Source organism: Vigna angularis, chromosome 7, assembly GCF_016808095.1.
Source record: "Vigna angularis cultivar LongXiaoDou No.4 chromosome 7, ASM1680809v1, whole genome shotgun sequence".
In the NCBI taxonomy this organism is placed as follows: Eukaryota; Viridiplantae; Streptophyta; class Magnoliopsida; order Fabales; family Fabaceae; genus Vigna; species Vigna angularis.
In genome coordinates, this window is record NC_068976.1 from 26,617,141 (window position 1) to 26,634,971 (window position 17,831).

The 17,831-nt window shown below is 35.2% G+C and overlaps 1 protein-coding gene across 5 annotated transcripts; it reads right to left on the minus strand.

The window, feature by feature from the left end:
* Positions 1-6,032: 6,032 nt before the first annotated feature.
* On the minus strand, positions 6,033-15,731 carry LOC108338506 (uncharacterized). Of its 5 annotated transcripts, none has more exons than XM_017575421.2 (10): positions 15,421-15,729; positions 14,830-15,104; positions 11,574-11,607; positions 9,737-10,401; positions 9,575-9,623; positions 9,374-9,499; positions 7,758-7,895; positions 7,571-7,662; positions 7,329-7,482; positions 6,033-6,445 (listed from the first exon to the last, which is right to left on the minus strand). In XM_017575421.2, exons 1-10 carry the CDS (start codon positions 15,616-15,618, stop codon positions 6,176-6,178), a joined length of 2,001 nt encoding a protein of 666 aa, XP_017430910.1. In that variant the 5' UTR covers positions 15,619-15,729; the 3' UTR covers positions 6,033-6,175. The 5 variants fall into 5 exon arrangements, 4 of the variants coding, with proteins under 4 accessions (XP_017430910.1, XP_017430911.1, XP_017430912.1 ...); XM_017575422.2 differs by having other exon boundaries at positions 7,758-7,862; positions 15,421-15,728; XM_017575423.2 differs by having other exon boundaries at positions 6,297-6,445; positions 7,396-7,482; positions 15,421-15,731.
* Between the last annotated feature and the right edge of the window lie 2,100 nt (positions 15,732-17,831).

Genomic DNA, 17,831 nt, shown 5'->3' on the forward strand with positions numbered 1-17,831 from the left:
TTTCGAACAACTTGGAACTCCTCTAACTGGTAGCTGTTCTCCCTTGAACACCCGGTCCATTCGGGATACACTCCCACTGGTGACTGTTCTCCCGTGAACACCCAGTCCATTCGGGATACACTCCCACTGGTGACTGTTCTCCCGTGAACACCCAGTCCATTCGGGATACACTCCCACTGGTAGCTGTTATCCCTTGAACACCCAGTATTCCCCCACTCGACCTTCACCCTCGACGGTCACACGCGGCGCTATTCACACGCCCAACTTCGACACTAAAGATATGATCTTCTTAGTCGATCGTCCTCTTCAACATTCGTTCATTCAGACGACTATTCAACACATTTCATTCGTTCAGACGAATATTCAACACGTAAGTCGTTACAAAGAAAATTCACACCTTTACAATCATCACATTATTTACAATCATCAAAAGTTCAATAAATCCAAGATCAACATTATAATAGCAAAACAAAATCCTAGTCTATTACAATGTTAGGCGTGTCACCAGTAACATCTCCGACAGCTTCCACCGCTGGTTCATCCACGGCGACCGCTTCCTCAGGCCCATCGCTGGCAACCACCTCTTCACCCTCTTCTGCTTCCATGAAGGCATCTTCCGGAATTTCGCTAAGAGGTTTCAACTGACCCTCATACACGTCCTTCCGAACGTCAAACTCCACTCCCTCAGTCGACACATCGAGCAAATGGCCGACCTGCCTCAGAGCTTTCCGGAAGCCCCTGGTATGTTCAATCATTATCGCACCCTTCAGTTCTTCTACTAGCTCTTTGCTTTCCAAGGTTTCCGCCCGCCAGTCGTCCCTCTCCTTGATCAAGGCCGCCACTGCCTTCTTGGCCTGTTCCAGCTCACACGACACTTGAACGCGCTCCTTTTTAAAGGTCAGGGCGTCATTCCGGGCTTCGGTCAACAGCACTTCAGCCTCTCTCACGAGTTGCTCTGAACGCTTCTGCTTTGAGTCGCATTCAGCATGAGCTTCGATAAGTTCTTTCAGCTGAGTTCGAGCCTTCTCCAGCTCAACCCGAACCATACCTCTATCAGAGGCATAGGCCATATGCCAAGCCAACATTTGAGCCCGAGTCGTCATTTCCAGCATGGCGTCGGCAATTTGTTGTTCGGTCATATTCTCTACAACCTTCTTCTCCGAGTCGTCCAGGTTGAGATCGACCTTATGGCCCAGCGTAAAGGAGGGATCCCATACACCGAGAGGGAGGGGACGCGCTGTCTCATCTACCATATCCTTCCTCTTCTTTGACACAGCACCGCTAGTGTCGACCACCTTCCCTTTCCTTTTTCGGACCAAGAGCTGCTCTTCGACGGCCATTGTCTCGTCAGCCGAGACCGATATCACCACTGGACCGGTTGGTGGCACTTGCATACACTGTTGCCCTTGCATACGCTAGGAGGATGACCCTGGACGATCACCTTCAGCCCTCTCGTTGTCGATGGCTTGGAACCAATTTCGGCCACTTCCCTTTCTCCCCATTATCTCTGTTAAACAAAAGTTACCCTGCAACAGTCAGCCATAACTAGGAAACAGATAAAAATAACAAGAAGAGAATCATACCAAATACCCTCGAGTCAGCATCGTCATGCTCGAGGCAGTTTACCAGCCGACGGGAAGAAAAGGGGCGTGGCAGTGCCGTCAACACGTTCAGCGCCTCTAACTCCTCGATCGTCATTTTATCCTCGGCCCACGAGGTAAACTTCAACGGTTCTTTCGTCCAGTACAATGGGAACTTGGGGTTTCCCTCACCATAAAAAAAGTGCCTCCGCCCAGAATCAAGGATCGACACTTTGAAAAACTTATTTTTAAAACCCCTATACGATTGCAGGTAAAGCTCTTGAAGGGCATTACCCGGCTCAGATATCAACGACACCCAACCCCTTTTCGCAGTCGGTCGACACCTAAAGAAATACAGAAACAACGCCACAGTCAGCCTGATAACCAAGGCCCGACACAGAACAACAAACGCCTGCATATACCCCCAACCGTTGGGATGCAGTTGACTGGACACGACATTTAGGGTCCTCAACACATCCATTTGGAAGGTTGTGAAGGGCATTCTCAGATACAAATCGTAAAACGGCGGCGCATAACAGTAAAAGAACTCTCGGGAGCTATTCTCCCTTCCGTGGAACACCCTCTCGTCTTCCCTGCAGGCTACCAACCTCACACACGCGTTGTACCCTAGGGTTCTCAAAATACAACTATTCTCTACCCAATCCGCTAGCACGGCCCTACTCCTAAACAAGCTACTAAATTCTCCAACTTCACGCGCCGCCCAGTCATAATCACCATCACGGGCTGGCGACGTTCCACACGCCTCTGGGCCTTCACTTCCTACGTTACCATAACAAAATGCATTCTCACCACAGGGCACAGTGGTGATATCGGGACTCTCCGCCGCTGACGACGGCTCCGGTAGTTCCCTACCGGAGCTCTGCCCCTTTTCTTCCATTCTCGATCAAAAACAAACCACACTAGGACGAAGAAAAGATTGAATGTTTACCTGGAATATTACGTATGAAGGCAAGAGGATCGAGTGAGTACGCAGCAAGCACCGGCAGGCGGAGGGCACTCTTAGGTTTTGATAAGCGTTTTGGTAAGCACAAAGCGTCTTTTCATCTTCGTTTCGTATTAAAGAAGATAATAACACAAGCACGTCCTGCGCCGTCAGATCAATTCCAATCCAGCGGCTCTAATTTCTTGTCTTTTCGTTTCCCCAAAAAAGCGGGAAAACCCTAGAACATCTAACCCCGAAACGGTGCGTATTATTTCCCTCATTACAACCCACTCAACGTCCTTTAGTAAACTCATAAGCAAAACTCTGCGCTCGTTTACTCGGACTCGGGGGGCATGTACCATAGGATACCTGAATTCACCAACGGTCGACCAATAACGCGGAAGACCGTTTGTCGGACCTTCTTACGATCGTAATGTCACGATCATATATCGGCGATATGTCGAACGATTTTTAACATCATAAGCGTTTGCGGGTTGATGTCAATCACTTGGCGATCGAACACCAGTGACACTCACATGTTGATGTCGATCACCTGGCAATCGACAATCAGTGACATTCGCATGTTGATGTCGATCACCTGGCAATCGACAACCAGTAATGTCGCGACACATAGTGCTCGCACGACAACCAAGCGGTTTAGCATATACAAACGAACAGTTACGAATATTAGTCAAATACCACGAATCACGGGAATAACTGACCTAGTATCAGACACGATCTAACAGTTACAACTCCCAGGTAGTCAACTTCGGTAACTGACCGGATTTTCAGGTAAGCGGTTTATTTTACTGTTTTAAATACACAAAGCACACCAGAAAAAAGGTACGTTTTTTCCTAAGTAAAAAGAAGAAAGATTATCCTTATTCTGATCCAAGACACATCCCTTTTCTGACTTGAGCGTCGGAGTGCCTTTGCAGGTACCCAGCCCATTTTCCCCTCAGAGAGCACAGCGTCGAAGGAAAGATAGCACAGTAACAGCGTCACTGGAAGAAGCAGTTCAGAGTTGTTAGGTTTGTATCTCGGTCTCCACATCCCTACTGAAACATTTTGTACCATAGGATACCTGAATTCACCAACGGTCGACCAATAACGCGGAAGACCGTTTGTCGGACCTTCTTACGATCGTAATGTCACGATCATATATCGGCGATATGTCGAACGATTTTTAACATCATAAGCGTTTGCGGGTTGATGTCGATCACTTGGCGATCGAACACCAGTGACACTCACATGTTGATGTCGATCACCTGGCAATCGACAATCAGTGACATTCGCATGTTGATGTCGATCACCTGGCAATCGACAACCAGTAATGTCGCGACACATAGTGCTCGAACGACAGCCAAGCGGTTTAGCAGATACAAACGAACAGTTACGAATATTAGTCAAATACCACGAATCACGGGAATAACTGACCCAGTATCAGACACGATCTAACAGTTACAACTCCCAGGTAGTCAACTTCGGTAACTGACCGGATTTTCAGGTAAGCGGTTTATTTTACTATTTTAAATACACAAAGCACACTAGAAAAAAGGTGCGTTTTTCCCTAAGTAAAAAGAAGAAAGATTATCCTTATTCTGATCCAAGACACATCCCTTTTCTGACTTGAGCGTCAGAGTGCCTTTGCAGGTACCCAGCCCATTTTCCCCTCAGAGAGCACAGCGTCGAAGGAAAGATAGCACAGTAACAACGTCACTGGAAGAAGCAGTTCAGAGTTGTTAGGTTTGTATCTCGGTCTCCACATCCTACTGAAACAAAAAGTTAAATATATCTTGAATAGTACATTATATATTATTGTCATATATAAATACTAAAAATAGTATTATTCTCATGTATATCTTAAATACTCTTGTCTTTTTTCATCAATCTCACAATCTTCATTGTTACCTTAATCTTGAATTTTTTGTCTTGTGCAACCAACACCACAAAGGTCAGTTTCTCAGAATCCTTCTCTACTGTATAATATTTGTTTAATCTTAGCGATTTAATCAGATGGCTTAAAATTAGTTTGAATTGGAGAAGCCTGTAAGGTGTACAGAGGAAATTTGTTTTCTTTGATTCCATTTTTTTATTTTAATCTTGAACTTTAGTTTACATTAATTTATTTATAAAATAGTAGTTATATTTTCACGGTTACATGAATCTTTTTATATGTAATGTTTCTTTAATATATATAATTGAATAGTTTTTGTTAGAACTATCTGGTTCCCGATTTTTCAGTAACAAAGCTAATATTTGCCGGGTCCAAAAATTGAAGAAAATAATATTTTGTTTCTTCTGGAGAGTATTTTATTCTTAATTTTGGGAGAAACTATTTTTAATGTAAGAGGAGTTTATTTATTTTTATAAGTTTTAAATATTTTTTTTTACAAATCTATAAATTGGTATAATTAATTAGCTAATTTGAAATAACATGACGATTTTGTGAATTAACTTTTAAGATTATTGTGATAATAATAGTAGTAATGGAAACTTATAAATTTTTTTAAGTTCTGCATTATTAAATTATTAATTCTAAATTATTAGCTTATTAATATTTATAAGTTCCAAATTATTAGATCAGAAATTCTAAATTGCTTATTAATTTTTATAAGTTCTAAATTATTATATTTTTCATAGATTAAGATATTATATATGTTATTTTAGAAATCTTCTTAGTAATGTAATATTTACGTTTCTTTTAAAAAAAAATTTATAGTATGAAATCTAGTACATTTGGGATTTTACATAGATTAATGAAATATGAGAGATAAATAAAACTAAATAACGTTATTTATTATCTTTAATTGGACTTAAAATTTAATTTATTCAATAGACTATCAAGCACTAGTTCAATCCAAATAGTAGAAATGTTTATCCAGAAAAATTCTTTAATAATGTGCAATCTTGAAGCTCTAAACAAATTTTATATTCATAGAGTAAAATTACTTAGTCAATACACCAGAGCATGGTATATTATCTGTAAGAATTCTTACACATGTTAAGGAATATATCCTACAACATACTCCTTCAATATATGTACGTTGCTAATAAAAAAATGTTGTATCAATTAACTGAATTTTAAAATTTTAATTATCAGTCTAATAGTCAGTAAAATAACTTTAAATGGATTAGACTAATATTTTCTTAGTCATTGTTAATATTTTCATACTTCACATGTAAATCAAGATACCCATTCAGCACACAAACACTTGTTAGATTCCACCACAATTTATTTTGTTCTGCTATGTAGCTAAAAAATTGTTACTGTGTTTCACCAAAGTACTTTTTTCTAACATTCTATTAAATTTTTGGCCCACCTTCCTTTCATTGTAGACATGTTGGAACAAAAGAAAATCAATCAAGAAATTTTATAAAACGGAGAAGGTTGCACCCTCTTTACCATGAGAGGGTTGAACTTAAAATGGATACATTAAAAACAGATTTCCAATGTCCAAAGCACCTGGTATTCAGTGCAGACATTACAATAAAATAAAATTAAACAAAAAAAAAAAGAGCATACTTATGTAAATGATATAATGTGGATTTTAACAAATGTTGAACTATTCTACAATAGCTGTCTGCAAGACGGTTATCAATAAATACTATACAAGGTACATGGAAAAGACTTTCCTGCACAAACTAACCTCTAATCAGACATGGGCCTGCTGCAGCTTGAGTCAATGACAGGGCTTTGAGAATCTTTTATCGGAACATTAGGCTTCACTTTGGTTCCACCTTTATAACCATCCACCAGTAACTTCCCTATTTTAGATCGCCATTCTGAAGAAAATTCCTCATTTTTCCTGTCATGCACAACTCTGTCACAGTAGTTAAGCATAGTTCCCAGGCCAGTACTGGGCATCCAACCAAATTCCATTAGCACCTTGGCCTCACCTTCACTCAAATCTTCTCCAACCTATGCAAAGACAATTTTGAGCATAGCAAATTTCAGCTTGGTGTGGGGCAGATAGCAGTAGTAAGAGTAACTTATTGCCTCAATTCAAAGACTTCACATAAAAGAGAAGAACTAAAAAATGGACAGAAAAATATAATACACAAGAAAGACTGATGAATTAAAAACAACAAATAAATAAAAGGACAGACTGCAAGGAGTAACTAAACCGGCTTTGGATATTAATTTAGACTCACTCACTAATTGAACATTTAATCTAAAAATTTGGACAATCAAATAACAGGGTAGTTATTAATCATACATGCTTTGCTTTAAGAACATCTTATGGAATGATAGGTTGGCTGACAATTCTTTCATGATACGGGTGTTATACAAAAACAAAATAGTTATAATCGCTTCTCTTTCACAATCAACTTTATATTTTCTATCACTTTGATCCATATCAACTTAAAAGCCAAACTCCATCAAATATTACGAAAAACAAAATCAAAGCATGCTTCCAGCTAACGAAGAGATGCAAAAAGATTATCGTAATTTGGGATTACTGATAGATCTTTTGGGTACAAGCTTAACAGGGAACTTTTATATATAGGTAGCAAAACACAGGTTTGTTTAGATAAGATTCTCCATAAGCTTATTCTAAGAAAAAAAAAATTGAAATTATAGCTTTGCTTAACTTCCGCTAAGCTAAAGCTAATTTGTAAAACTTTTCTCATGATTTTTCTAAATTTATTTTTATCTTGTCCACATAAACTTAGTTATCAAGAAGTTCATTTCATTTTTTTCCCTCCTTTGATAGCTTACGAAAAAACTCACGCTAAGAGATTCTAAAGCCATCAAGTAATAATTCATCCAACAGTGTTTAAAATATGCATGAAGTCACTACCACCAATTCTTTATTCTCAATAATGGAAATTCTGCTACATGTAGTCAATTTCATAGCAATCACCAACCGCTTGACCTGCCATTGGACAGGTAAGGATTCTACCAGCTCAAAAAAGTATGTTGCATAACCATATTCAGGACGCTCCAGTACTATCCTGCATTAAAATCCAACTCAAACATCGTGGAATGTAATGACAAGAAAAGAAAAGAGCAAAAGGATGAACTTTTATGCAAATCAAGCACCTGTTATGTCTCTCAAAAACAAAAATAAACGATTGCAAATCTCGGCACCAACCCCACTCAACTGGCCACTTTCGAAATTTTAAATATCGTGTCTGTAGCAGAAAATATGAACATTACATACATAAACTAAGAATTAATAAGCATAAAACAAATATTCTACACTGTAAGTTTGTAAGAAACTAATTACCTGCTCCACAAGTGAGAATAGACAAGCAAAGCAATAACTTGCTCTTGAAGTCTTTGAGCCGCGTGTTAAAGGGAATTTTAAAAAAGTGTGTCGTTGAGAAGAAATCTGTCTCCCATTGAAGGGAAAAAATAAATAAATCTAAAGCAATTCATTAAATCCATCAAATAACTCATTAGAAAAATACTTCAACAATTCCATGTAATAATAATAATATAAATACTGAGGATTCAGATTTAGCCCTTTTTATCAGCAGTAGTTTTTGGAGTTAGTATTATCTGGTCCCATTTAATTATATATCATTATAAATGTAGTGATTGAATTTGGATTATCTAAAATACTAACGTCTTTTCATTCTTTTTCTTCCTAAGAGCACAACAAAGCTAATGATAAACAGTTTCCCCCATTTTAGCTAATAAATAAATTAGTGGAAAATAATGTTCATTTTCTTTTAGTTTATTCCTTTTCTGCCAAACAAACCTGGATTTTTCAAATCAAACTTGCAAACATAATAAAAAAGTTTAAACATGGTATGTTCAACCAGGAGCAGCATGGATGTGAGAAAAATGAAAGAGTGAATCTTGAGCACCCAATCATTCATATATAACTAAACAATAAAGGTTCACTTTCATTTCTCTTATAAAACTAGCTTTTTCTCCCCTTGATGAGGTTCCATCATAATAACCGATTATTGAAAAGTAATCTATGTATTTCCTGCTGATTGAAGCAGCAATGAGTGTGGGAGAAAAATCTTGAGAAACACAATGACTCCTTTTCTTCAAAAGGAGATACATTTAATACACCCAAAAAACAGTACCAAAATGTCCCATTTTTATTTAGGAGAATGCTTTATCTGAGAATATCTATCGCAATCATAATTTTCTCAGAAGAGAATAATAGTCAATTATTGTCTACCTATGACATCTTAGTCACAAACTACACGCTAACAAAACCAACAAAGTCATGCCTAACATGTACCCCATGCACTACATTGTCCAACTTGAGAATTTACCTCAACTCATATAGGCTCTTTACTTAATTTAAAAATATTAAAATAACAATAAATAATGTAGTTACTCAACATATCAAGTTCATAATAAAACAATACAGCAAACCAAAATAATAAAGTAACCAAGTTTGTCAATACAATACTACTAAGTTCAAACTACCTCAAATCATTAACAAATAAAATGCTAACATTGATACCTGTTAATAAAATAACAAATAAAATATTATATTATCTATTATGCTTTAAATAGTTCTTTTTATATAATTTTAATACTATTATACTTTTTATTATTTTAGTTTATTGATTATATTATATGTTATGTTTTACCTAACAAAAAAACACTGTTTGACTCGAACTAAAACAATGATTCTCTCTTTTGATTTAAGATCTGTTGTCTCAACATTAGATCTTTCCCTAATTTAATAAATTTTATTATACACATGCCATCCATGTCCATGTATGACAAAATCTATTTATCAGTAATTATGAAATGAAATGAAAAGGAAAACAATTAAACATTATAACTTACTGATATCTTGAGTTAGTTTGGCCCTGAAATGAAATAAAAGGCAAAACCATTAAGACAATACAATTATAGTATGTTCTTCACCTTGGCCATCACAGCCTCAAGTTCTGAAAAGCTATCTTCACCAAATGATTCATCCAACGTTTCATCATTTTCTTCCTCTCCATAAAGCTTAATTTCATCAACTAACACACCTTTGTCAAGCAATACCTGCCAAATGACATTTGCAAGAACATTAATATAAATTCCAATTTCAGTGACTGTACACAAACTAAAACATTGCACCTGCAGGAGCCCGGGAGCATCCTCCTCAAGTGCTTCCTGAACTGAATCACTGCAAAAAGAATTTAACAGTTGGAGGATCTATTATACTATATGATATGGTTATGGAAGTAAAGTCAGCATAATTTTTAAAGAGGGCAACTTAATACGAGAATTAGATAGTACGTGGCTGTTTTTTTTCTTTTGCGCCTACAGTTGATGCTTGAAGGTTTAGTGGATTTTGAAAAAATAGGGCTCGATAAAGAGCAAAAAGGCCGAATTTTCTTCAAAGATGAGTAGCCTGTAGAAATATGTAAACTAGAATCTGTTCCAGACTTCAGAAAATTTAGTCGATCAATTAACTTCATATGGTCCACTTGATCATCGTCATTTTCATTATGGACTTCCCTTTCATGTTTTACATTTGGGAGTACGATAGAAATCCTACCCAAATAATCCTTGTTAACATTGAGGTTTTCACAGTAATCCCAAGGTTCATCCTTAACTTTGACAAAGGTTGGAGAGGTTGAACTAAAAGGGCCATCATTGTTTATGATATTATGTTCCACATGTGAATCAATTTGCATGACTATTCCTCTGGATTTTAATATAGGCCCATCTTCTATAAGGCCAGCTGAAATTACCGATCCTTTTGATTCAGATGAGGCATTATCAGTTAATAAGGATGATACACATGTGGCTCCAAGTGGTGGCGAAATATTAATTCCTTCTAGGAAGTCATTACACTGGTCTCTAACCACTGCTGCTTTCCCATTGGCAGAATTAATCTGGTCATCTCCGTTTTTAAGAGTCTCTTCCATGATGGTTTCCAACAAGCCTCCATTACTACTCTGTTACACAAATACGTTAAAATTTTAAGAGATCCAAGCATGATAAAACTGATTGACTTCTGAAAAATCAACATGAGACTATTCTAAGAGAGTATTTGAACAAAGTATTTAAACAACATCCTATTGGCGGTAACATGGCAAAGAAAGTATAGGCATGTCAATTTAAATTAGAAAAGAAAATGACTACATGATATGAACGCAAAACAAAATACTATTTCATATCTCCAGTGTTTGTAAGTCACAGACTAGCAAGAAACTAATACAAAACAAAGGAAAAAGTCATCATTGCAATGCTATTTGCCTCAAAATTCTGTGATTTGAACCATTTGATCGTAAGATTCCAGGCATACTCCCCAAACTAATTCTAATTTTAACAAATACAAATGTGGAATTTCTTCAATATCCACCCTAATGGTCTGTATCAAGGAGTAGCAGTTCATTTTTCCTGACATACAATTGAATTGAGCCATGCCCATAAAAAAAATACAACAAAAGTTATAGGAAATAAGGTGCTGGTTAGTGAGTGATAATAAATTGTGTAGATGCAAAAAAAGTGACTACTCATTAACCAGCAGAAACCATTCTTCAAACATTGTTAATGTTGATGATCGTTCCTGAAATGAAAATATTATTTTACTTTTGAAAAATACAAAAGAATATATAATGAATTTGAGAGAGAATCTACCTCTCTTGGGGTCTCATTTATAGTAACATTGGAGATTTCAGATACAATGTATGAAAGGAAAGAGAAGAGAATAAGAAAGGACATATCTAAAAACTAGGTACTGCACAAAGCACACTGCAACTTTTCAATAAATTCCATTCAAAATAACTTATTCTAACAATTTTTATATCAAGAATTAATTTTTCAGAACCAAAGGGAAGAAAGAAAAGATATGCATTTTGAAAAATCAAGGACAGAAAGGAAACATCCAAAAAATTTATTTCTCGAAGTTCACAGGCATTGTAATCCTTATTAGCATCTAAGCAATAGATGTATACGCTCCGATATAATAATTTACTTATAGTTATCAAGAATTAACGCTAAATCACCAGAAAAGAGTAACAAGCTAGCTATTTTTCAATAAATATAACCAGAAGTGAGTTATGATTAACTCTCAGTCTTTCAACTAAATATGTGATTGAAGTAAATAAAAATAATATTAAATTACCTCTAAAACTGTATTTGACAATCCTGGAAGCTTCCTGCAATAAAAATATATATTATTTGAACCATGTTTAAAGAAACAAACTCTATCTAACTTCCTTCAAACAAAAGCTTCTCACTTTGGTTCTTTACAATGGCAAAAATATGACATTTCATATTTTCGTTGCAATAAGCTTGGTTCTTTAGTCATAAAATGCTTGGACCAAACCGAACAAATTATTTGTTAAAAGAAACTGAAATCAAAAAAGGAAAAAACTGAAAGGAGACAAGTGGTTGTGGTATTAAACTTTTAGAATATACATGCCATTCAAAGTTGTTACATCCACAAAGAAAAGAACTAAAAGAACATACCATGTAAAAAGAGGAAAGCTAATTTGCATAAATACGTTCTAAATCCCTTTTTTCATTTATTATTTTCTGAAGAGACAATAGGTGTCATCTGGTTAAAAGCAATTCAAGTCCTTTCCAGCAAGCTTATTATTACAAGTCTCTTCCACCCATTGTGAATGATATGCTTTTGGGATTGCCACACAACAAAAAAGCTTGAAACAGCACTCAGCTCAGACTTCTAATAGAATAAGTTCTTAGGGAGAGTTTGGCTTTATAAGGTGGGTTAGTGTCTTGGGACAGACACGTTGGATTGTATATTTGTTGTTGACAGGATTTGTTACATCATGGAAGAAAGGGGATGTTGTTCCCTTGGACGTTTCCAAACACTTTCTTTGTTTCCAGTTTAATAATACAGAGTTTCAATTGTGAGTGTGTGTGTTGTGTGTTCGGTATCCTTATTAGAAAGAGTTATGTGTTTCTTGTCCCCAAGAAACCTAACATACTTCCCGGAAGAGTAGTTTGATGAGACCATTTGTTGATGGGCCTATTCTTGAATTATTTATTGACAAAGGATTTCTATGATTTTGTTGGATCAAAGAGCAGAAACCTGATAGGTTTTTGAGACCTATAATGAGATGTTTTAGAAACTGCTGATCTTTATTCCAACAACATACCAAGTTTCCTCCAATGTGGAGAAACCTAACACATACAATTTCTGGTTATTCGAGAGAACCAGACTCTTCACTCTTCCTATTCTTTTCAAAATGTACAAAAACAATGAAAAACTGCCAAAAACAACTGTCTACACATACTTTATAAAACCTACCCACAGACAGTTATAACTGTTTGTCCCTTTTATTTCTCCTAATATAAATATTTCCCTTGAACCTATCAATACCCCTCCATGAAGTTTCACCTTGTCCTTAAGGTGAAAAGCAGAAAACTCCTTATTGATGGTAGTAGCATCTTCCTAGCTGTTTTCAATGGGTGAGAGGTGTTTTCAACTGGACGAACTACCTTCTTTTTTCTTTATTTTGTAAACTGTATCAAACCTATCAACACTCCCTCCATGAAGGTGCACCTTATCCTCAAGGTGAAATTCTGGAAATTCTTTATGAATGCAGGCAGCAGATTCCCCTAATTCCTGCATTCCCTTCTCCGAAATAAGCAGCATATGGAGATGTTTATTTTTGCAAGTATGATTAGGCCCAAACTTTTCATCACACCTGAAGCATAAGCCCTTTTTAATTTTATCTTGCAATTCTTCTTGGGACAATTTTCTAAATGGTGTCCCTCCTTGTTGAGTCCCAATAGGATAACTATTGATGGTGCTCACACAGCCACTGCTCTCTCCACTTCCTTTGTTAGAGTTGGTAAAACCCACTAGATTTCTCCCTTCCTGCGAGTAACTGCAAGTAGGTGGCAATTGTCTATAGGTGTTACTTTGAAGTTGCACACTGAGAGAGTCCCCTTGGTGGTGACTCTAACCTTTTCTTCCACCATTTGAGCCTTAATCATTAACTCAGCAAGATTATGGGGTTCATAAAGTTTAACCTCCGCCCTTATGTCTTCCTTCAGCCCATTCAAGAATATGCCCACCAAGTAATCTTGTTGCATTCCTTTCATGAATGCTGCATATTGTTCAAATTGCTCAATATATTCCCTATAGGTCCAGTTTGACGCAAGCCAAGAAAAACTTCAAATGGGTTCTGCAACATTGTTGGCTGAAATCTTCTAACCACCGCATCTTTGAAGGTTTCCCATGTTGGATGCGGATGGCAAGTTTCCCACCATTGAAACCAATTCAAAGCTTTCCCCTCCAATGCCACCATAACAGCCTTCATTCGCTCCTCCTCACTAACCCCTTTCAAACGGAAATACCATTCTAATCTATTGGTCCACCCATAAGCCTCGTCCCCTGCAAACACAGGAATGTTCAACTTCCTCCATGTGGCAGAAATCCCAGTAGAACTTCCTCCTTCATTACCCCATTATCCTCACGGCCATCCATGGCAATAGAATCTTGGGCCTCTTGATGCTTAGTAGAGGATGTCAGGCGTTCAACCACCCCTGTCAGACCTTGAAACATCTCTTCTAACCGCTGAAAGCGTCAGTTATTCTCGTTTGATTGTTCGTGGACAATCTTCTCCAACCCATCTCATCTTGCCTCCATTCTTGTGTTGACCATAACCTGCAATATGCCCCCACTTCACCAGGAATGAGGCTCTGAATACCAATGATAGGTTATTTTAGACCTATAATGAGATGTTTTAGAAACTGCACATCTTTATTCCAACAACATACCAAGTTTCCTCCAATGTGGAGAAACTCAACACATACAATTTCTGGTTATTCGAGAGGACCAGACTCTCCACTCTTCCTACTCTTTTAAGAGTGTACAAAAACAATGAAAAACTGCCAAAAACAACTGCCTACACATACTTTATAAAATTCTGAGACAATAAACCTACCCAGAGACAGTCCCTTTTATTTTTCCTAATATAAATATTTCCCTTGAACCTATCAAAACCTATAGACGCAATAAGTAAAATCACTTTGATAACAACTTGAAGAGATTGAAAGGAGACTATGAGAATTATTATGCATTTGCTTGAGTGAATCATAGTCAGCATATTTAGGACCATATACACAAAAAATTAAGTACAACTTGTTTTGAGCAAAAATTAAAACCTAGAAGATCTCCTAGATTATGAAGACTTCAATACTCTTACAAACTACTTAATTAATTAATAATACTATGAAAGTTCCAACAGATATCAAAGGGTCCATTTGCTGCGTTATTTTCATTCATTATCCAATAGTTTTCGTTGTTGTTTTAGTAGGTTCAAAACAAAGTTAAAGGCAATGAGAAAAAGTGTATATTTAATAGCCCAACCAAAGAAAAAATATTAAAAAATAACATAAAGTACCCAGTTAGTAGCATCCTTAGCCGTTCTTTCAATACAATATGATCTAGATCATCAACTTCGTGAATCTCCTTTTTCACCTTTGGAGTAGGAGAATCTAACTGAATAGATGCTTCTCCATCCTTGTCAACAGAACTCGAAGGAGTCTGATAGTCTTCAACCTTTATAGTGGCACAACCAGCAAAGGCAGAAAGTGTCGCACATTCAGCTAAAACGGTAACATTAGCACTGGTTTTCTCTACTCTGCTGTCATCAATTCCAAATATCGGACACGTTTCCTGTTGCAAATCAGGGCATAATCACAGTTGAGTCTCCTACAAGTTGCAACCAATGCAAATAATCATAACGAACTCAGTGCACCGAATCATTCGACACGGGTAGAAAACATAAAAGCCCAATTCAAAACTTTTGAGACTGAATAACCAGAACAACTAAAAACTCAGTCAGCAAACCTAACTTCACCATATATCTACCAAAGTAGGTCATTCAATATACCTTCCTCGACAATGAATTGCTCACACTCACATCAGCGAAACTATACTAAGAGCAAAAGTAACACTACCAGCTTATAAAATAATAATAATAGCAATTTACCAGAGAATGGAAATTATCGGCCTCCTTTTTCACAACAGTACCGAACTGCAGAGAGGGCTCGCAAGCGAGCGACGTTCGAGTGCCGTTTTGGAGCGTTAGGGAATGCAGCAATTTTCGGCGCTGTGACAAGGGAAGGTGCTCGAGGGAGTGGAGAGCACATTGTATTGAATTTGCGTCCGAAAAGCAATCAGAAATCATGATGTTAACGTTCCAATTCAGGTGAGAATTGGAGGGAGGGTTTCACTGTTAGATTGGGGTTTGAAGTTTCATTTGCATTTGCTAAAAGTTGAAGAGAATGGAAGAGTATATGCACGTGTCCCATAAGTTGATATATTTATTTTAAAATTAATAACATACGGATAAGTTATATATATATATAACTTCTTCAAATTGTAATTATGAAAATATAAATTAAAATTATATATTAAATATTTTTAATATATAAAATTATAAATTATTGTTATTATAAGAATAATATTTTTTTATAGATTAAATATTTTATTAATAAGTATTGACGATATATTTTAAAGTAAACATAATATGAATACGTTATCCAAATTGAAATATTGTTGTATCATAACATAAAAGTAACACTCAAATTTGTTAAATTGAAGTATGACCCGGTTGGATTCATAAATCTAAGAAAGTAAAAAAAAAAATATTATTCATAGACTCAATATGGATTATATTAAAAATCTAATTTGATCGAGATTTAGTAATTAATACAATTTTCAACTAGAAAAAGTAATGTTTTTCTATGAAAAAGATAACAAAAACATTATAACTATATGTTGTTACAAAAGTGTTGAAATGTTTTCATAAGTTCTTTGTCCTATTTAATTTGAAATGACTTTCTACTTATTCACATATTTTTTTCATAGGTCTAAATTATATTTCCTTCTAATACTCAAATCAATGATATGTGAAACATAATATATGAATGTTTTCATCTTCTTTTTCATGTTATGTGGGAGTAGGAATCTTTTGCTGGTGTGATTGAGTGGAGCTAATAATTTTATGGGTAGTTTTGGAAAGATTTTTGGAATTTCTAAAAGAGTTGTTTTTTTTAGGTTTTTACTTTAAAGATTTTGTTTAATCTTAAGTAATCTTCAAGTAAAAAGAGCCATATAATAACTACTAATTGCTTTGATTTAGATGTTACGGGAATATGATTGACCATTAGGAAGTTGGACTAATATTGTTATGGATTTGTTGATGTTTTTATTATTTTTAATTCTAGTTTTGACTTAATTTGAATGTTAAGTAATAATATTTAGTTAATATACATATTAGTTGAGTTAGAGTAAAGAACGTGTTTATTGTATATTTGAAACATGTTATAAATGTTAGAAATGATTGATTTTAAACCGTGTACCGTTTTGTGGAATTTATTATTTTTTTAATTTCTCAATATTGACTGGTGGCTTAAATAACATTGAAGAGATCATAATCATTACAAAGAAAGATCATTAAATTCTAAAAAATATGTGTATGTTGTGTAAATTCTAATTGAGAATACACTTGATATTGGTTATTTCTATATTTGCGAATAATGAAAATTGAAATGTTAAATTATAATTTTTATTTTTTTAACTTTTAATTTATAACCATTTTTTCTGTTATTTTACTCAATTCATTCTTAAAAAATACAATATAATGATTAAATGTTTAATTATATACACATATTGGGTTTAACATATTCATTTCAGAAATTTTCAAGATATAATTAAATTAATATAATATAAAAGACACCAAATAAAGGTCCAAATATTCGAAATTTTGAATCTTCAGATTAATTTGAATCTAAATGCCGCAAGATAATATTAAAATGGGGTAACACAATACTGTTGAATAAAGTTGGAAAAGAATTATATTATTCTAATTCGAGACCACGTGATATGTTTTCTTTCTCCAAATTCAAATAACCATATTAGTAAAATTTCATAACATCTGCATTTTTAACTTTACTAAAATATTTAAAATATGTACAAATTCTTTAAATAGATATCCAAGTTTATATATACGATGTAATAAGGTTGAGTAGTTTTTTTATCATATCAATATAGGTTTTATTTTTGAACGAACCCATGTGAATTTACTATATTTAATTCATCTCTACTAAACTAATATAATGTCATATAATATATTTAGTTATGATGTTCCATTATTAACTATGATAATTTAGAGATATATTGGAGTTAATAGACTCAAATCCAAGTAAAAAAAACTTATATAATAAATATAACTAACACTTATTGTGAGGTAAATGATTTACGTTTTCATTAATTGTGTTAATTGCATGTTGACATGAGAGACTAACTTAAGCTATAAGAGTATCTTCTGCCATCATACCTATCACATCTTAATTACTTTAGAAATTGAAGAAAACATTTGAGAAGTTTTGCATGGTA